The sequence below is a fragment of the Pseudorasbora parva genome, chromosome 3 (genome assembly GCF_024679245.1).
Source record: "Pseudorasbora parva isolate DD20220531a chromosome 3, ASM2467924v1, whole genome shotgun sequence".
Taxonomy (NCBI): domain Eukaryota; kingdom Metazoa; phylum Chordata; class Actinopteri; order Cypriniformes; family Gobionidae; genus Pseudorasbora; species Pseudorasbora parva.
In genome coordinates this window covers 18,724,972-18,747,524 of record NC_090174.1, presented here as the reverse complement: position 1 = coordinate 18,747,524, position 22,553 = coordinate 18,724,972, and the positions used below count along the sequence as shown (strand labels likewise).

Sequence of the window (22,553 nt, the reverse complement as noted above, 5' to 3'; positions counted from 1 at the left end):
CTTGAGAGAGAGAACAGCACAGATCAAGAACGGAATATTATGAGATTCATCGGCCTGCCGGGCTTTGCGAGCATGGCCCATACGAGTCCAGCGTGCTAAAGTTATGCTCTGTTAGACACGTACACATAAGCAAAACGATCTATAACAATGCAGTACTGTTACATATAAAAACGTGTTTTACTCACATAACTGTGTTGCACCATTCCTGTCGGATCCAAATCCAGCATCGACTGGAGATTTGTTTACCAACGATTCTGCATTGAAATGACGTGAACACCACTGTCTTATCCACGTGAGCTGGAACTTCATTAAAAATAAAGTTCAACCACTCATTCCTAATCTTTGGATCCAAAGGAAGCTTATGCAGCAACTGTGTTCTTCTACAACCAGGAATAACGCAATATCTTAATCGTCCTCTGCATATTTATTGTTGTTGACCAGCTAGCATGAGCCCTCCATGAGTCGGTGGGCGAGGCTACTGGATTAGACGTGATGTAGATGCAGTTTTTCGTCGTGCAATGACGTAAGAATGAAAGACAAGACCGTTTGCTGTGCCTGGTGTCTATAAAAGCTTTTCTTTGACTAACAAGGAAGTTTTCAGCTCTGAAACTTACAGGACATTCTTATATTACCATGACCTTTTATATATCAAAAGCTCAAGGGAAAGTTGATTTCTCAATTCATTACCCATTTAAAGTAAAAGGTCACCCCAAAACAAAAAATCTGTTATAATTTACTCAACCCTGATTTGTTCCAAAACTGTATAGGCTTTCTTCTGTGGAATATCGAATAAGTCAATGAAAGCCAATGGGGTCAGATGTTGTTTGACCCTATTTTTATTTTATTTGTTTTTGTTTCACTGAAGAAATAAAGTCATACAGTAAACGATGACAATGTTTAATTTTGGGTGGACTATCCTTTTAAAGCCACATAAAGAAAAAAGTGCTCATAAAATACTGAACAAATTAATCACACTAGCAATAGGTTGGCAAAGTTTTCACATCTTCACAGCTTGCATAAAGAGCAGAAATTCTCAATTTTACATTAGACCTTGTGTTGACCCAACACAGTAGCAAATACATGTACATATACAAAAGTTATTTTCAGTCAATCATCAACAAAATTTGACAAGAGACTAATCTGTACCAAAACACGGGAGAGCATTTCACATTGACAACCAAATATTCAAGAGCAAGGTGATAAGCCTATTTATATTATTGTTCCAGCTATACATGATTATATTGTTATTTTCATTTTATTATTAGCATTTAGCACTTTTTTATCAACGCTGCCCCAAACTGATCTACAAACCTGCGATCCATTTCTGGGCCACGACTAACCAGTACCTCTGCTGTATTAAGTATGGCTTTACGTGTCTGAAATCCCTCATTACAACCTCATGCACTACTCCCTGCATTACTTCACTAATAAAGTACAAAACTAGTGTGCGAATTCAAACACTAAGTGCATTAAAAGTGCTGCGGACGTCATCGTCTGGCGAGATGTGTCACAATGCATTGGCTAGCGGCTAGCCGTTGAGTGTACATCAGTTGTACATTCATTATCGTAGTGCATTAGGGAACTGATTGAGAACACTCGATAATGTCCACTGTGGTTCACCTCTACAAATGGCTGTCCCCCACTTGTACAAGGGTATAGGGGGTGATTTCAGGCACACAACCTTTTTCTGTCTAAGGGGTTAAAGTGGCAACATGTTTTGATAATGTTTACGTTTATCAAATAATACCGCATCTGTGGAGGTCAGACATTATGAGCAGGTCATGAGACAACACTGGGATCATCATTCATGACCATATCAAAGGAACATACTCACACAGATAAACGCACACATCTTCCTCTTCACAATACCCCAAAGATTTTCTATGGGGTTAAGGTCAGGCTAGTTTGCTGGCCAATTAAGAACAGGGATACCATGGTCCTTAAACCGTGTAATGGAGTCAAGTGTAATGGAGTCTAAAATCCAAAATTAATCTAGATTTAAAAAAAAAGGATATATGCCCTCCTTTAACAGCCTTTAACCTATATATATATATATGTTAAAGGAGGGCATAGATCCTTTTTAAAAAAATCTAGATTAATTTTGGAATTAATCTAGATTAAAATGGCTCATCTGAATTTTGCTGTAGGCATTCAGAAAATGTTTGCTACCCAAATAATAGGTGTGTGTTCATGGAGCACGTAAACAGTTTAAAAGTCCAATCCGAATGAAAATACTCCATAAAAACACCTCGATCGGAATAAAAACGCAATAAATTGTAATCGGTTTGAGAGGGGTGGGATAAACCTTTTTATGAACCGATCAAACGAAAAATTTCAACATGTAAACTACACAATTACTTTTCAGTATGCGTTGATGTGATATGCGCGCACCTTGACTACTCAAGAGTACGCACTCACATCAGGCTATAATGTTGACAAGACAGGAAAGTAAATTTTTCTGAGGGGTAAACTTTTTATTTCGTAAGAAGTTATGAAGATAATGTTGGAATAATGACACAGAAATAGCCTGGATACACTCTCTCATCTTGACAACGTTTGTCCAAGGCACTTTTTACATCAACTGCGCCTGATCAGAAGAATTTATTTTTCTGAAATGATTATTACACTTTACAACAAAATAAATAGCTTTTATAAAACCTCCTGGTGGCCGTTGAGTGTTGCAATGGCATCCGTGAACACATTCCAGCTGCTTGATAGGACAGCGTCGACATTTCTGATGCGCCAGACAAACTGTCACAACATGTCACAAAATGATTATGACTGAAAGTCAGCGGTCTATGGTCAGCACACGTAAACCCCAGATCAGTTTAGATAACGTCTCATGTAAACAGTCCACTGAATCTTTCAATCGGAATGACAAAAAAAGTGTACGTTTAGGCGGTACTCGAGACTGGAAGAACTCCTATAAACTAATTCTGCATTGCACAAGCTGCAAACAACCTTAGTCTTGTCGAGGTTTCCATTGGGAAGCTTCTTAAAAATAAATTTTCCCTGAAGCAAACCCTGGCGGCTTCATAGCAGAACCAATGTTAGCACATCACATTTGATGTGGTAATTTCACAGTAGGCATATATAAACAGGTTCGAAGACTCGTTCTCGCCCCCCTACAGTGCAATTCGGCTAGGTATACATCCGTGCTAAAATATCAAAGTTAAAGTAATCATAGCTTGCCGTAGTATAGACCCAGCTCCAACCCAACTATTTTTTTCATCGCCCGATAAGAGTCTCACATTAACGCAGCACGTTAACACCGAAAGCGGCCCACTACTATATATATATATATATATATATATATATACACACACACTTTTGACAGTTTTTATGTGTCAGTACCTGTGGGAAGATAAAGGCAGTGTGTGTCTGTACAGTACATGTATGTGTTTTACAGGCAGAATTCCTCCCATAAAGGAATATGCTAGGGCAAAACAATAGAGAATAATGTTTGAGAAAGAAGAGGACGTCATAAAAAGACAGACATGACTTAAAAGAGAATGATAACTTCAAAAGCGCATGGGCTCAGCATATGGAAAGAGAATTGTCCTGCTTTGTTGTGTGTTAGTACCAAAAGTGATTCTCTATCCTGCACTCTTAAAATAGAAGGCTCCAAAAAAGAGCCTTTTGTCTAAAGATAAGGTTTCATGAATGATAAAGGTTCTTCATGGAACCAAATGCCAATAAACAGTTTTGGGGAGTAGCTAACTACAAGTAGTGATGCTACTAACTTAACTGCATTTTCCAGTAGATTGACAGAAGCTCAGATGTTTTTTTAAACAATGTAGCTTTTCCAGTACCTAACAACTTTATCTAGCAAATAGCAGTGTAGTGCAACCAATTTAGTTCTGACTCTTCAAATCTTTTTTTTTATCCTCTGTACTTGACGCTGAGACACATTGAAGGTGTCTGCCACATCAGCAGTGGATCTGGTCTTCAGCCTCTTGATAATCAAAACTTTAGTCTCAGGGTGAATCTTAGGCATGTTTGCAGAGGTCTAGTTGCAGTTGATGTGAAGGTCTAGTGTACTGGGGTTCTTTTTATACACACTTGAGACCTAATTGATCCATTATTAGTCACAGGTGAAGCTCATATGACAAGGTGACAACACTTATGTCTTTGCAAAAATTGACTCAATGGGCTTTACCAAGCTGTGAATATTAGAATACTTTTTTAAAAGTTTAGTTTTTCACTGAAACATTATCACAAAAGCTGGTGGGATTAAAATGAGCCATTTCTTGTAAAAAAATCTTGATTAGAAATATATTTCAGCGGCACTTTAGGTCAATTTGTACACAAGCGACAAGACTTTTGTCAGGGACTGTATGGTTTCATTGTGCATATTACGGCTTTACAGTTAGCGAGAAGAGATCGTCTGATGATTATGTAAAGGACAAACAGGAGTGTGTTGATGCTTCACACAAATCGGCTAGTAAAGATTACACTTTATTTATTTAAACAAAAACTGTAAACACTGTCTGTGTCGAAGACTTCTAGGAAATACAGGTAAAAAAGGCCCCATTTACACTGCATGGTTCAAGTGACCCAATTCCGATTTTTTTCCTCTCATGTGGCACAGATCGGATATGTCATGTGAACGTGTAAGCAGTAAAAAAAAACGCATGAATTCCGATATCCTCAGATCGGATTCAGGCCTCACTCATTTGTGCTAATAAATCCGATATGATTCAGATGCGTGCATTAGCGTCTGCCATGTAATCGGTCAAATCGGATATTCCCAGTAAATGCGAGTCGTACGTCATTGAAAAAAGGACGGAGGCGAATGACGTCAACTCAGGTGGACACAAACTTCAACCTTTAAAGATGTGTGGAACAGTGCAGACAGCAAAACATTGTGCAATCATTTTGTCTGCGTCCATTGCATATCGCGCTGTTTTACTTCCTTTCACCGGTTAAGAACGTATTGGGCTGTTTCGCCAGTGTACAGTGTAAATGCAAATATCGGACATGGGTCACTTTCAAGACCTGCAGTGTAAATGCAGCCTAATAGTATTTTTAAACTGGTTATCTATTATAGATCTATATCAAATGTCTGCTTCTCATTCTATTACAGTGCAATGACATGCACTGTGCAAAGTTTGCTGCATCGCTGCATATGCTGTAAGTTGCATTTGTTTAACCTGCATTTTTATCTACTGCTGTGTATCCAATTTAAGTTGAATATATTTTGTTATTGCACTGATGTGACATTTGTAGCAATTTTGCACTTAGACAGTCAGTTTGAGATATAGGCTACATTTGAGTATTGTATCTTTAAATAGTTTACAAAATAAAACTGTACTCTTACCGTAATGGAGTCATTTTTTGACCGCATTGTCATTTTAAACCCCAAACATTTTACCTAAAACATTCTTTAATAAAAAGATATGGTGTCAGTCCTGGTTCAGTAGATCAGGAAGAGTATTAACCCCAACTGGGCAGAAGACACATATAAGTACAGCAGAGGCTAAAATGCTTTGTTTTTACGGCCAGAAATAATTTGTACATAAATTACAGCTCAAAGTGCTGGCAAATACCTTATGTTATGGTATCAATATTAATATTAATTGGTGTCAATATGTCAAAACATTCTAGAGATACAACCTTAAGAGTCATTTTGGCATCATGCCTTAGCTTCGTCACTGTGGTAAACAAAAACGATTTCATCTATTTATTTGTCTGGCTATCACCAGACCAAGCTAAATTTAAAACTGAACATTGAACCAATCAGACCACAAGAGATGTGATCAACAGGCAACAACCCACCATTTCTCTATCTGTCATCGTGTTAAACCCACCCATTGCATGCTAGGTTGATAAGCCAGTCTATGATTGGTTCCCACAGTGTAACAGAAGCAGTAGAAATGAATGTAAGGGTTTCCAGAATGAGTTGCCAGGCGAAATTAAATCACCGGCAGATCAGGTTTACCCAGTCTAGCTACTGTTTTGTCGGGATGGTCTGAAGATGATACAGTTGGTGGAAATAGGACAAACGGCCTAAGAGGCGTTTGAAAAAGTAGGTTTTTATCTAAGAACACGATGGAGGAGAGGAAGTTTTACGAAATATGGCAAAATTGATATCTATGTTCTCAGCAGTAGCCAAGGAATGTATTATGATCAGTTTAATTTATAATAGGCAAATTCATTCAAAAGTTATTAACCTTTTTGTAAATTTTGTTATACATTTTGATCACAAGGTGGTGTTGTCCCGAAACTTTTTAAGTACCTTCAAGGCATGGTGCAGAAGACATAAGTTTCGTAACGATATGCTAATGCCTTTGTAAAATATAGCATTTTTAGAAAAAAATTCTAAATGGCAATGCTAAAAATGGCTGATATGGGACAAATGGATATCTGTCGACTCGGCATGATGTCCAAAATCTATTTGATCTATATGGTTTTTGGACAAAAAAGCTCGTTTTTTTTTTTTTAAAATCTCCAGACCGGTAGGTGGCACTGTGCCGAAACGCTGCAGGTCACTTCAGGTCATGTTTGTGATAACAAGTAACAAGTTTGGTTTGAAAACGATAAAGCATTGCAGAGATACAGCGTATTTGTACAGTATATGTTTGCAACCGCTACGTACAATTTGTACTTGTACAAATTAAGCTTGAATTGAATACATTTTTGTCAGCATGGTCTGACGATGATCTGGTTCAATTTTTGTGAAAATCAGAGCAAAGGCCTAGGAGAAGTTAAAAAACGTTTTTTTCCGGAAAATTCTAAATGGTGGGGAAATATTCATGATGGGAAATTACATCATAGGGTGCAATCAAATCAGCTTGAGGAATCAAATGAAAAAATAATAATAATTTTGTTTCTAGCCCTTATGGTTTAAAAGTAAACATTGCAACTTTGGACAAATGGTGTTACTAGAGGGATTGAGATTGAGACTCGAGGAATTGGCTATAGAGACAGTTGGGACTATCCTCTATCTGTGTGCCAAATTTCACAACTTTTGCGAAAGTGGTTCTATGGGGTGCCATAGACTCAAGAGCGGAAGAAGGAAGAATAATAATAAGAACAAGAACGGATACAAAAGGTGCCCAAGCACCTTTAATTACTTGGCCCCTAATTATTGAACACACCCTGAGTAAATTGAATTAAAATGCTTTAAAAAAAATATTAATTGAATAATATTTCAACAATTATTAATAATAATAATTGCATACCTTGTTTTTAAATCCTAGTTTTTTAGATTTTTTGTTATACACATTTCATTTAAAAATGTAACAAATTAATACTTAAATAGTTTTATTTTCATTTGGAATTTATATTATAAATACAAAAAAATATCCATCATCAAAACCTCCATTTGTCAATTTTATTTTATTCTTTATCAGTGAATACAGATTCATAGGTTAATTTATAAATCATGCTCTGGATCTCAGCTATAAGAACCTTTGAAAATGCATGATAATAGCTGGTGTTGTAATTATTAATACAAAATTATGCAATGGTATAATTGATCTCTGTATCAGTGGGTGGGTGATACTTGCCAGGGTCTCTGAGGACAGCAGGTTAAAGTGATAATTAACCTCTATCTACCCCCCCCCCCCACCCACACACACACGCGGGATTCATATTTAAATAGTAATTTTGCAGTTTACATATGTATATATAAAGTACAATGTGAAAGTCCAAGAGCATTGCATCAAATGATTAATTTAAATCTTAGTACATCAAGGCACTGAAAATAAAGTGAGACAAACTAATTATAAGAACAACGTTCTGCATTTCGAGACAGCATGAAAAAGTGCAGGGATATTCAAAGAGTTTCAGTAAGTTATAGTTCAGGAAACTGATAGAAAAACTGAAGAGAATAATGAGACCAGAGGCTGTAGAGAGGATGTAACAGATGTAGAAATAATGAAAGAGTGAGTGACCTTTTGCCGGAGCAGTTTACTGCGCACACGGCCCCACAGTTTGGCACCGCTGTTGGTGTGTTTTTTGATGGCTGAAGGATCGTCCACGCAGCAGTGCTGCTCCACACGCTCACACACCGAGTTCAGATTACAGTCCGTCACCACAATCTCTGTCATCCTGACTGTGTTCCTCTCGCAACCACGCACAGAGAAAGAGAGGGGGGTGCTGACCCCCGGAACACCAGTAGAACGATTCCCAAGGTAAAATAAAACTCCTCCCAAATTCTTCACAGCAAACGGATAAAAAACACTTTTCTAAAAATTGCCTTCACTTGGAGATCGCAAGAAACATTTCTACACTTCTTGTGTTGTGTTCTCTGAGGACGGATTGATTACCAAAATGAATAAAAATCAGCAGAGTAATGAACCCTGTGGAATAAAGAGTTCATTTCTGGAGGAAAGTAAACATTTCCATGTGTTTGCCTTTTCTCAAGCTTAAAATTTGAACTATAGATCCTTCAGGGGATGTTAAAGTAACCCTCTCCACCGCCTGCATCTCTCTCTTGCTGCTCTCTCCTCAACATCTGATCCTCAGAAAACAGAGAGTGAGAGGAAGAAAGAGTGGGAGGAGAAAAAAAAAAGAGGGAGTGGGTGAGCTGATTCTATCACAAAGCAGTTTTTAAGTCTCCAGATGCGAGACGGAGGGAGAGGATGACAGAGAGACATAAAGGAGGAATGTTCTTTGTGTGCCGAGTTACCTCAGTATCAGTATAGAAGATTTTACCCTAAATAAAAATAACTATTGTTTAAAGAAATTATTTTTTACACAGAGAAATTATAGCCTATTTTTAGAAGGATTTTATAACAAATAGCACAATTATAAAAAATTTATAACAAGCATATTCCCACAATCAGATCGGTACTATACAATGAATAAAAACAAATTGTTATACTAAAATTTATTTTATTCAACAAAGATACATTAAAGTGTCCAATGTTATAAAAAATATTTTGTATTTAGAGTAAATGCTCTTCTTTTAAACTTAAGCATCAAAAAATCCTGAATAATGTATAGTTTTCACAAAATGATGAAGTAGAACTGTTATTCAACAAAATATCACCAAATAGTCAGGATTTTAAAGGATCATGTGACACAAAGTTTAGTAATGGCTGCTGAAAATTCAGCTTTTCCATCACAGTAGTAAAATAGAAAACAGCTATTTTAAATTGAAATAATATTTCAAAATAGTACAGTTTTATGGTGTTTTAGTTTATTACAGTATACTAATACAGTTTACTGTACTTTTGATAAGCCTTGGTGAGCATAAGACACTTCTTTTAAAAACAATACTTCCCCACCCTACATTTTTGAATGGTAAACTATATATAAAATTCACATATACACTCACCTAAAGTATTATTAAGAACACATACTAATACTGTGTTTGTCCCCCTTTCGCCTTCAGAACTCCCTTAATTCTATGTGGCATTGATTCAACAAGGTGCTGAAATAATTTTTTAGAAATGTTGGCCTATATTGATCATGGAGATTTGTGGGATGAAGGCACGAAGCTCCCGTTCCACCACATCCCATGAACTCATGATAATGTTCAAGAAATTAATTTGAAATGATTCGAGCTTTGTGACATGGTGCATTATCCTGCAGGATGGGTACATGGTGGTCATAAATAGATGGACATGGTCAGAAACAATGCTCAGGTAGGCCATGGTATTTAATTGATTCCCAATTGGCACTAAGGGGCCTAAAATGTGCCAAGAAAACATCCCCCACACCATTACACCACCACCACCAGCCGGCACAGTGGTAACAAGGCATAATGGATCCATATTCTCATTCTGTTTATGCCAAATTCTGACTCTACCATCTGAATGTCTCAATAGAAATGGAGACTCATCAGACCAGGCAACCTTTTTCCAGTCTTCAACTGTCCAATTTTGGTGAGCTCGTGCAAATTGTAGCCTCTTTTTCCTATTTTTAGTGGAGATGAGTAGTACTCGGTGGGGTCTTCTGCTGTTGTAGCCCATCCGCCTCAAGGTTGTGCATGTTGTGGCTTCACAAATGCTTTGCTGCATTCTTCGGTTGTAACAAGTGGCTATTTCAGTCAAAGTTGCTCTTCTATCAGCTTGAATCAGTCGGCCTATTCTCCTCTGACCTCTAGCATCAACAAGACATTTTCGCCCACAGGACTGCCACATACTGGATGTTTTTCCCTTTTCACACCATTCTTTGTAAACCCTATAAATGGTTGTGCATGAAAATCCCTGTAATTGAGCAGATTGTGAAATACTCAGACCGGTCCGTCTGGCACCAACAACCATGCTAAGTTCAAAATTGCTTAAATCACCTTTCTTTCCCATTCTGACATTCAGTTTGGAGTTCAGGAGATTGTCTTGACCAGGACCACAGCCCTAAATGCATTGAAGCAACTGCCATGTGATTGGTTAATTAGACAATTGCATTAATGAAAAATGTAACAGGTGTTGCTAATAATCCTTTAGGTAAGTGTATATCAGTGTAACTTGTAAACAGCCCGATTTAATACATAATACAAAACGAATCATCACTGAGAAAAAAAAAAGTTTAGATCCAAATTTAAAGATTAAAAACTACTGGAAAACATACTGAACTGTCATAAAAATAGTGTTAATAATACAAAAATGTTATTGGTCGTAAACCAGGCTTCAGTTTATTTGTGGCAAATTTAACGTATATAACTAAATATAACTAAATATAACAAGATTTAAGTTGATTTTGGTGTGAAATATGACCTGGATAGGTTTTCCTCATGTTTCCTTAAGACCTGAACCACCACGTTCTCTACTTCACAAAAACAAGTTAGAGACAAAAATATCCTTAAAGTCTGTGGGTTAATGAAGACAAACATTTTTCATCATCTGACACTATTGTTACAGAGCACATTCTCTGCTACTGTAATCTTTGCAGTGTGTCACTGGGAGCATGAGGTGGTCACGTCTTGTGGGTGTTGGAGTATATATGTTGGTTATGTAAGCAGAAGTGGGATTGTTCTACATCTTCTGTCCTCATGCTAGTCTCTGGAGTGGCACACAATGGTTTCTACCTGGTAGTTTTGCTCTCCTCCTTCTTTCCATTTGTCCTCATGCCACCTTTCCTCCTTCCAAATCTCATTTATATTGCATAAGACTGAAAAAAATCACTGTATTACTAGTGCTTTGTAAAAACCACAAATGTGCTGAAGAAACTGTGCCTGGTGTAGCAAAGACCAAATGGGTTTACTTAAAAAATAATGCAGTACCAGTGCCGCACCATGCACCCAAGCACATCCACGTACCAGGATTTATCCAAACATGGAATCAGCATCCATAACACCCTGCAGCACAATTCGAAAACAAAAACTTTACAAAGTTCCATGTAGTCTCTGTTTCCTGTGTGCAACTTTATTAAATATTTTGGCAAATTTGATTATGGAATGTCTATTCACACCAAGCGCAAATAGCGTGCCTTGTTGGCAAGTGCTATTCACACTAACTCCGCCTAACAATGTCTGGCTATAAAAAAAAACTGCTCATAGTTCAACATCCTCAGTGGCATAATCAGTAAAGTCTATGGCGAATGGATCTTCTCTCTTTTCTCATCACAAATCACATTTTTTTTTAAGAATTTAAGAAAATGTTCTAAATGTGTAAATAAAGTGTCTAACAAAATACTTAATTATAATAAAACATTTATTGGGTAGGGTTAGGGATAGGTGTAGGGAGGGCTTTTAGTGTTCCTTTAAGGCGGTATCCATTTAATAATTAAAAACAATAAAAATAATTCACACTATAATAATTTATCATAGCATCCTGTTAATGTACAACAATACTGAGGTGCAACTGGTATTTATCTGTCAAAAGTATAAACTACATGTAATTAATATTTATATTACAAAGAACTGCAACTTTATATGGTGTAAATATAATATATCACTATTTTCACTTAGTAAATAAAATCTACAGCTTTTTTCACTGAGTGTTAATAAAATCTAGTTGCTATTTACACTTGATATAAATAGCATCTATCCCTATTTGCACATAGTGTAAATAGCAACTAGATTCTATTTACACTCAGTGAAAATACCTTTCATATAGAATATAGAAGCTTTCCCTGGCCAAGGACCACTTGGAGGCTGACTGACTGACATGCAATGCAACTAAATCACAGTTTGTTTTCATCCACATCATGTTTAAAGGTGTGAAAATGTAATATCGATGTCCCTACAGTAACAGATTGGTGTGCAAAACTCTTGGACATATTTTAAAGAGTCTTTGCCGTGAATTTTACATACTTTTGAAAATCCAGCGTTTAGTTGATACTGATTAACTCATTATCACAGTTGGCCAAACATATTCATTGCCCAAAAGGGGGTTTGGCGTCACAGCATCTTTGTTTCCAGGTGGACCAAAGAACCATTAAAGAACACGACATGAGTCTCCTGGAAATTGTGTAGAATTCAATGTCATCAGATGATGACTTTAAAACTCCTGAAGTGTTTCCAATTTTTTGTGCCATATGCATCAGATGTTCAGCTAAAGGTCAGTGGGCATGATGTCTGAGGCAAAGACGAATTGTTACCAACATTCTTTAAAATATCTTCTTTTGAGTTTAACAGAACAAACAGGTTTGAAACAACATGAGGGTAAGTGATGACAGAATTTTTTTTGGGGGGTTGAACCATCCCTTTAAGTATTGGCTTTAACCAACATGTAAAATCAGCTAATATTAGCAGGATCCTTTCTCTCTGTGATGTGTGTGCAATCTGTGTGTACTTAAGCAGATGAAACGATCAGCTATAATAATAATAATAATAATAATAATAATAATAATAATAATAATAATAATAATAATAAGCTATGAATATATGAAAAAAGTGTGTTAATGCTAAAAGCCTGCGATCATTATCTAGTCTGATAAAAGACAAAAGAGTGAATTCAAGGTAGATAGTGAGCAGTGAACGTTTGACACACAACGGTGTGTCCTTGGATATTGAAGATCTCATATTCTTAGCTTTGGCATTTCACCACTTTTTATTGAACGCAGCACAGCAACAAAAAATACAGGCAGAGGGAAATGACACATGCCATATTCAAACTTGAATTTCCCATTTGACCAACACCACTCAATGTCAGATGTGTGTTAACCAGCCATGGATCTGAATTTGTATGTTTGTCTTTAGATAGAGACCAATGTACAGCATACTAAATAGCTTCCAATCCAAGGGTACGGCTTTGGCCCCAGGGCTGCTTGGAAGAAGACAATGCGCCAAAAGGAGACAGAAGGATAGAAATGGCTGCAACATCAGTGGTATAATTACTGACTAAGATTCGTTGTGTGTTCTCTGCAGCTCGAGCACTCTACCTCTCTTTTTCTCTGTCTCCAGAGGCTTGTGGTATGAGGGCATGTAAGAACACTGCGACTGGTTATTTTTAAAATATAGATAAAACGCAGCAAACTAATTCGGGCAATGCGTCATCATTCTGAGGAAAGAATGTCTGGGAAAAAAGGGAGAGATACTTTAGAATTGGGCATCTGGGTTTAAACGTGCTTTAAACACATTATAAGATGTTTTAAAGACCTCCTTTGGTGAAAATCATGTTTATATGTCTATGCAGTGTTTTTAATATGTTTTAAGACAAACCATGTGCAAAGTCATAAGTCAACATTATTGCTGAGTATTTACTCAAACTGCAGTGAAAAAACACAGTTTTAAATCAGTGTTCCTTATCACAAGCTACTTTTTAATCAATCACACCAATATGTGGACGGACTTTAGCATATCCTATGTGAATATCCTATATCCATATGCGAAGCTGCGGAGTCTTCAGAGAAGCCAGGTTATCCTGGTATATTTTTCTGTTGATATGAAAAATCTGGTATATTTAGCAATCTAGTTAGTGAATTATGCATGATTATGGCTGAATTAAACCAGTATTTCCACTTGCCATTGTGTAGCATTTACTACAGTAAAGTGGATCACGTATTGTGAACTTCAGTGATTGAGTGGAGACAGTGCTAATTTGCAAAAACTAAAACTAAGTAATATGTACTAAATAAATGTTCACTGCACTCAGATATTACCGAACATTATGTGGACACAATGACTGAAACAGAACTCAAACTAGGGATGCTCATTTCGGTTAATTTTCCTGACCAACAACCGATGCTCATTAATCGATTATTAACCGTTAACTGATAAAATTATAATATTGAATTGGTATTAAATAAAAATACAAATGACGAGTGTCTGTAACCCATTAAAAATACTTTGTTCACTTTTTTCTTTTTTTTTTTACTGTGCAAACAGCAGAATAGCTGTTTATAGATTAGCAAAACAGAAGGGGAAACCATCTTTCCCATTGCTTCATTTTGTGAAATATGTCTGTGTTGCCAAGTGTGGTTGCAAGTGTCGACGAGCCCCATGAGATAAACACAGCTTTTTTTTTTTCATTAACCATACGGTAAACAAACAAACAAAAGCAAAAAAATAAAAAATAAAATTGTAACCGTTTAACTGATAGTATTAATCTGTAAAAATTCTTACTCTTGGTTAACGGTTAAATGGTCAATATGAGCATCCCTAACTCAAACTGATGCCAGCATGATAATTGGATAATAATGGTATTGTTAAGTGATTAAATAAGTGATAATTGAGCATTAGTGATGAACACCTGATGATAATGAGCAGAGTCACTGAATGAAAGAGAAACACAAGAACTACAACTGACTTCAGCCACAGCCTTAGATTAAATCAACTGAAGATAAAAGACATTAAATCTCTTAAGATCACAGCAAAGGAGGTTTAAACAACTCCACAAACAGCATTACCAGCTTCACACATTGCTAAACAGATTGGCTTTATTTCTGTTTTTTATGTTTTAATGAAAATAATAATTTGAAGTCACTATAATGGTGACCAGTGTTTGCTTTAGTTGGACTCATGACCCTTTATTATTAGCTGTTTTAACTGTGTGTTTATATAGGCCATTTTATATGGCAAGAGGAGCCAAGATAAAATGTTGTCAGATCATGTTAGCTTTTTGTTGATAATTATATAATCAGCATGTAGTGGCTGAATCACTGATCTCATTCAGAGTCTAATGCTCGGATTATAGAGTTATTGTGTTATTATTTTTTGTATTATTCATAATAGGAGCCAAATAATTCCACAGCATAAGACCCAGGACAGTTTTGGAAATCAAAAAATATGCAGGATTTAAAGAAACAAAACTAGTGCCCACAAGGTTTTAATCTACAGCATTACTTAGACACACACAGACATTAAGAATCATTGTATGAATCTCCACAATGGTGACAATGGAAAAATTAAGATAAACATAAAACATAGTGTTTATGTTAAACATAAATCAATCACAACAAAAATAGCAAAAGTAAAAGCAAATAGTAAGAATCAAAGAAAATGTGTCAATTTAGATGCATAATTTGTTCATGCCACAATTCATATACATTTTGTTTGGTGGCACCCTATGAAGCTTTATATTGATTGTCACCATTGTTGAAACTCTTCAAACACTGATTCTTGATGTCTGTGTGTTTTTATGTAATGCCATAGATAAAAACATTTGAGCAGTACATTTTAAGATCTTGTATATTATTCAATTATCACAACAGTGCTGGATCTCATGCTGTAGAATCACATAGCCACATTTACAAAGATTACACATTTAACAACACATTACTTCCATATCCAGAGCATTAGACTTTGAATGAAATCAGTGACTTAGTCCACTACATGATGTTTATATCACCCTCAATAAATAGCAAACATCACCTGATTACATTTTCTCTTGACAGTCCTTACATTTCAAATGTGTTATATAAACACAGTTAAAGCACTCAATATAGGGAAGTTTCAGCTATATCAAGTATTTGAATTCAGTGTAAAGTTTAATTGGTAACACATATTAACTATTAACTTTGACTTTTGCCTCAATAAACTTCTAATTTACTGCTTATTAATACTTAGTAAGGTAGTTTTTTTTTAGCATTTAAGTTTAAGTATTGGGTAGGATTAAGGGATGTAGAATAAGGTCATGAAGAATAAGGCATTAATATTTGTTTTATAAGTACTAATAAACAGCCAATTTTGCACAAAAAATATTAAGCAGCACAACTATTTTTTTAAACATTGATAATAATAATAAAAATGTTTCTTGAGCACCGAATCAGCATAGTAGAATGATTTCTGAAGGATAATTAAAGAATAAAGATGAATGAGTAATCATTCTTTAAAATTATTAATTTGCAATCATAGGAATAAAATACATTAACAAATATTAAAATAGAAAAACTATTTTAAATTGCAACAGAAAAAAAATAATTGAAAAGTAAATACAGTGTGTGTTTGTAACACAGTGAAACTGGTGGGGAAAAAATAGGTGCATGATACCCTTGTTCTTCTCTTGGAAAGTATATAAAAGGGGTGGTAAGTGTTCAGTAGGGTTTTCTCTTTCATCTTTTCAGAAACAAGTGACAGTGATGCTCATTAAACAGGTAAAGCTAAAGGCTGAAAGATTGAGTTTAGATGAGGGCAGACACTCTTTTCTCTTCCTTTTCTCTTTCTTCTCTGTCAGAGACTGGTGGCTTACAACAACAGGGAGGGAGGGGAATAATTTTCATATCACAGCTATTTTTTTCTTTCTTTTCTTGTCATGTTTTAGATGATGTCCTGCTCTATGTGGTTCCGTTTGGAGGACCACATAGGTGGTCAAGCGGTTTGGAGAATGTATGGATGGGTGAGTGCTGTCCCTGACTGCCCTGAGATAACCCCAGGTGGATGTTTAGCCTGTGAATAAAGCAAAGCTCACAGTGACGTCAGCGTTTAATGACCTAAATTGGCACCAAAAAAAAAACTTAAACCAGAGGTACAATCATAACCTCAATTCACAACCTTGTCTCACTAGTTATTCATGGACTCAATGACTAAACCTACATAAGGCATTTTGACCAGAGCCAAACACAAATACACAAAAAGGTGGTCTGGTAACCATACACTTATGTCTAAACCACAGTTGTCCATTTTCAGATGCCACTTCACAGTAAACATACTGCTTTTACTGATTTCATAATAACAGAGCTCAAATTTACAAAATAATTGTTCTTTACAATGGTGCTTTATCTGCATCCAAAAGAGCAGTAGCTAAGTGTGGAAACTCCAGACATAATGTAGTAGCAATTACAATACATTTTATTTAAACCCTGTTTAAAATTGTTTAAAATGTTAAAAAGTTGCTTAAAACTGTCTCTTACAAAGAAATGTTCACCAAGGCTGCACTTACAATACTTGATCAAAAAGATAAAATCAGTAATATCGTCAAATACAACAACTACAATTTAAAATACACACTTTCTTGTTTAATGTATTTTAAAACTTGTATTGACTTATTTTTTCCTCAAATTTAAGTGTTTTCCTAGCCTGGATGCCAGCCGTACTTAGCCCCGCCCACAACATTTTTAGGTCGAGCGGTTCGGTCTGGCCTCGATCCATAGAGTAATTATCCCCGAACAGTAACTGTTCGGACCCACGGTTGGTTGTAGGTCTATCCAACTGAGGTCTTTCCTGGTTCGATAATCACAGCCCAATGGAGCAGTTTGAGACTCATATTCTAACTAAAATTGAGTATGACCACGTCAGGCTGGTGTTATCCATGTTTAACAATATATATATATATATATATATATATATATATATATATATATATATATATATATATATATATATATATATATATATATATATATATATATATATATATATATATATATATATATTAGGGTCGGGACTTTAATGCGTTAATTAAGATTAATTAATTGCGGGACTTTAACACGTTAATTAATTACGCAAAAAAATAAATAACAATTTTAACCACATTTATTTTTGCACCGCGGAACGTTTTTCAATGAATGAGTTTCGACGGACCGATTATACTGGAACACCAACTAGCGCGCACGAGTCACGACAACAACCAGTGAACATGAATGAAGAAGCTGAGACCGCTTTGCTTGACCTCGTGGATGGGAAATTTTGTTTTAAAAAACAAAAGGATGGAAGCGTCGACAAGAGCATGGTTGTGTGCAAGCTAACGTTATACAACAAGGAATTTGCGTATCACCGCAGCACATCGAGCCTCAAATATCACAAATATGCTTTTGCTATACTTAATGACAAACATTGCACTGGTCTGCTGGACAGAAATAAATAAACTATGTTTTGTTGATTAAGCTTATGTATTCAGTCATTATTCAATGGTATACTAAAAATACATGTGAAAAATTACTTCTCATTGTTCTCACGTCAAATATTTATATGCAATTAAAATTTAATTAATTTTGATTAATTAATTACAAAGCCTCTAATTAATTAGATTTTTTTTTTTAATCTAGTCCCGGCCCTAATACACACACACACACACACACATACATATATATATATATATATATATATATATATATATATATATATATATATATATATATATATATATATATATATATATATATATATATATATATATTTTTTTTTTTTTTTTTTTTTTTTTTTAAGCAAGCTGTTGTGCTACTGTTTTTGTGGGATGTTATGAATTTTTCGAATGGGTGTCAACCGTAACTAGAATAAGAACAAGCAGTGCAGAAAACATGACAAGTGTAATAGTGATGTGGCAAGATGGAGTTGGGGCTGGTTAAGGGGTGAGAGGTATGTGCGGATATACTGGATGATGTACGAGCTAATAGTCACACAGAAAATAACTACACTGTAAAAAAAATTCAGGTCTCCAATTTAAAATTTTCAAGTGACTGATCACATCTAAATTTTTCAGTTGGCCGTATTGATTTTCTGTGAATTAAATCACATTAATTCAAAGAATTTCAATTCCGCCAACTGAAACATTTTGATGTGATCAGGTAACTAGAAAATGTTCGACTGGAGCCACTACATTTTGGCCATTTTGGCCACTACAATAAAAGCAATACCACTTTATCTTTGAAGTAGCCCACCATTCTAAGCAAATACCATAAATAAATACAGCAATTATTCATTAGTGTGGTATACATCAAATACCACAACATTACCATCACTGTACCATGGTTAACTGTATTATTCCATCAGCTATTTAATTAGGACATGGATCTGCTATTGTACAGAAACACAGCGAATCACAAAGACTCCATCCAAAGAATGGATGGAGAGGGGGAGGAGGAACCAAGGGCAGGAAACAGAATAGGGTTTCTAGCCTTTCATGTGAAGGGCTGGTGGTTGGGTTTGTAAGGTGTGTCCTGGGGGAAAGAGGGGAAACGAGGGGGACTCTTGAGTGCATTAGCAGATCCCGCTTTCATGTGTGCAGAGCCTGTCTCACAAAAAAAAAAAAAAAAAATTAAGAACAAAAGCTGTGTGTGTGTGTGTGTGTGTGTGTGTGTGTGTGTGTGTGTGTGTGTGTGTGTGTGTGTGTGTGTGTGTGTGTGTGTGTGTGTGTGTGTGTGTGTGTGTGGCACCTGTATTAGAGCACCTTGACAGATCAAATGATGCTGGGTTGCCACAGTGACTGTGTTTGTGCTACTTTAACCATTTTTAACTAAATCAATATTCAGAGCAGCCATACTTTGATGTACTGCAAGAGGAAAGCTGAAATCTAATAATAGGTCTGATGCAAGCATCATCAGATATGCAGCAATCATTTTAAAGACTAAGCATGACCTTAATCACAACAAAAACACAAAATACACCCTCTCCTCATCTGAAGACTTCACACAGAAGCAGTTTTCACTAGCTTTCTTTGAAATGTCACTGTAGCGTCTGCGTGTGAGTGCGTTTTCGCTGAACTTGGCAGATTGTTCCAGTTTTATCTCATTTGAGCGTCATATGGATGATATTGTATTGTCTGATATTCTACAGTAATAATTAAGAATCCTAATATTCCGTAAGGGGATTTTCTGTGATTTTTCACACAAAAAAATATGTGGGTCAATATGTGGGGAGCCAAAATCAAATGAAATAATGATAATAAAACAAAAATATTATGCTATATGAATAATAAAGAAATAAAAAAAACCCCAGAAAAATAAGAAATATTAATATGAATAATTTAATATTAATTTAATATTAATATTTTAGGAGATATTTTAGCATGAATTAAAATGTACAAATGTATAATTATAATATAATTTGTTCACATTAGAGTTTATCATTGTACAAAACATATTCATGACACTATGATGAATATGTGAAATATTAATAGCAGATACACAATCCACGCACATATCATATTACAGCATATAAAACTTGTTTTAGAACATCATCAAAAAAGATCACCCAATTTTTGAATTACTCGTTGCATTGTGTATGTTAAAGGATTACGGGAAATGTCTCAAAATCTTGTGGAAAATTTAAGGTACCTTGAGATTCCATAGTTTTTTTCCCCCCAATACCTACTCAATCATGCAGTAGTAACCAGTTATTTGATTATTATACTATTTTATTTTTTTCATATTTGAATTAGCTTTAATTTTAATATTTTCAGTTTTAAAATATGAAAATAATGTTGTTGTTTTTTTTTATTTATTTTATCATTAATACTAATTTTTTCTATTTCTATTTAATTTATTTTAGTTTTGTGTCTATTTTTAATGAGGGATTTGTGGACACGTCAATGTTTTTGGCTTTGTGAAGTAAAAGTTATAGTTTTTATTTTGAAGTAAAAAGATAAAGATAAATTCTTAACCCAGGTAGGGAGCCAACTTAACCTTAAGATGGTCTCTTAATTAGGGACCATCTCACCTCTATTTTAATTCTTGACATTTATGTCTAGAGTAATAAAAGAAGAAAACTCTCTCACATTCTCATTCTCTATATCCAATAACCCTCAGGTAAGGCAGGTCCCCCCTTCTGAATACCACAGAGGCAGGTAGAGGTAAACATCTTATCAAATGGATGGAGGTAGGAATGGAAAGTAAGAACAATGGGCATGCGTACGGTTACTGCTACGATAAGTATACGAGGATCAGATGTGAGTTTACAGCTGATCCCGGATCAGCTGAACTCTACAGAACAGCTCATTGTACACAGCAGGGGTTCATGTCATGTCGGGCACCTCTCAGATGTTTTCAAGGGGTGTGTTCTGGTTCTAACATGCTATGCATTGGCTGTGGGGTGACTCGAGTGTGTGTAAAGTCAATGGATGGGACCTTTTGTTTTCTAGCTGTTCATACTTAACTACAGTACACAACTAAACTGATTTCCCCCAAAACCATTTTAGTGCAAACTCGTTTCTCATCTCTGTGCATCCCATAACTCTGTCGGATGCATCAGACATTCAGAAAGCGCAACATCGTGCAGCGATCCAGTGCATTGAGATATCTTAAGGCCCGGATATCTTAAGCATATGATGTAAATGTCATGCTCCCAAAGCAAAGCAATATTAACAGATGATACTGTTGGTCCTACTTTATCAATTTGAGTCCAAATCTTATCCGGATGATGGAGATGACCAAGCTGATTGATCAACGTTGCTAGTACAACTGGACCACAAAGTATCAGATTGGTAAATTTGTATTTGTTATAATAGAAACGTCAAAGGTAGAAATGGTCTGTGATCTTCCAGATGCTAAAAAACAGTCCTCCGAAAAATTTGCAGCACAGTCAAATGTTTGGGATGTACTAGGGAGACCAAACGTCCTGTTTTCCCAGGACATGTCCTGTTTTTAAGTCCTGTCCTGGCCCTAATATAACAATTTTCTATCTATACAGAGGGGGCATACTTTAAATGTATTGAAATTAATAAGGAATATTTGAGTACATTTTGAGTATCATTTAAGTATCTCATTGCTGGGCAGAGTGTCCTGGCTTTCAGTAATCAAAATATGGTCCCCCTAGGTTGTACTGTTCTGGGACAGTGTTGTAACTAAAGCTTAACAACTGTTTTCTAATAGTCCCCTCTTTTGAAAGGCCAAACAAAGTAGTTTGGCTTCCGCAACAGAAAACACAGGGTCTCCATGACGTTGGGCATGCTGGTGACAACAATACTACAGTGAGAATAAAAGTCACACCTTATTTATTTGCAAATACATTTGGGAGGTGTCACGAAACTATGCCCTCACATACTGACGTAGAGATGTGTGTGTGTGTGTGTGTGTGGGGGGGGGGGGGGGGGGGGGGGGGGGTTGAAGATTGTTTTGTCTGTCAAAACAATGGATGGCCTTTTTAGATTTTTCTGTCACTGCTAAAAAAAAAAAAAATCAGCCTTATTGTGTTTATCAAATGAGATTTATGAAGAGAACAGATGAACAGATGACAGCAGTGACAGCAAAGGCCACAAAACACAACTTTTTGTCCCTGAGCAGGCAAATATAAAAAAATGCTATATATTACCAATATGACTATAATATGAACAAACTGTAAACAATAAACTAAACCAGACTCAATTGATGCTCTGTATCTGCCTGAACTGTAATCTTCCTCCTGGTCCTCATTGATTTAAACTGGGTGCTTGCCTGAGAGTAATCAAGCACATTAAGAAAGACTGATACAAAGGAAATTGTCATTAGATTTTACTATTTTGCCTTAGATATATACAACTTCTCGGGGCAGATTTAATTTTGTCCTGAAGGCTGAACCTAAACTCTGC

The 22,553-nt window shown here is 35.7% G+C and overlaps 1 protein-coding gene across 6 annotated transcripts in view; it reads right to left on the bottom strand.

The window, feature by feature from the left end:
• abr (ABR activator of RhoGEF and GTPase) overlaps positions 1-22,553 on the bottom strand; it is a 373,871-nt gene that overhangs the window by 18,870 nt on the left and 332,448 nt on the right. Inside the window, exon 1 of one of the 6 annotated variants that reach the window (XM_067437978.1) lies at positions 7,899-8,448. The exons of the other annotated variants lie outside the window; for them this stretch is intronic. Within the exon in view, the coding sequence (XP_067294079.1) occupies positions 7,899-8,054 (156 nt within the window). The 5' untranslated portion in view covers positions 8,055-8,448. Of the gene's footprint in view, positions 1-7,898; positions 8,449-22,553 lie in introns of those variants that run through there. 6 annotated transcript variants of the gene reach the window in all.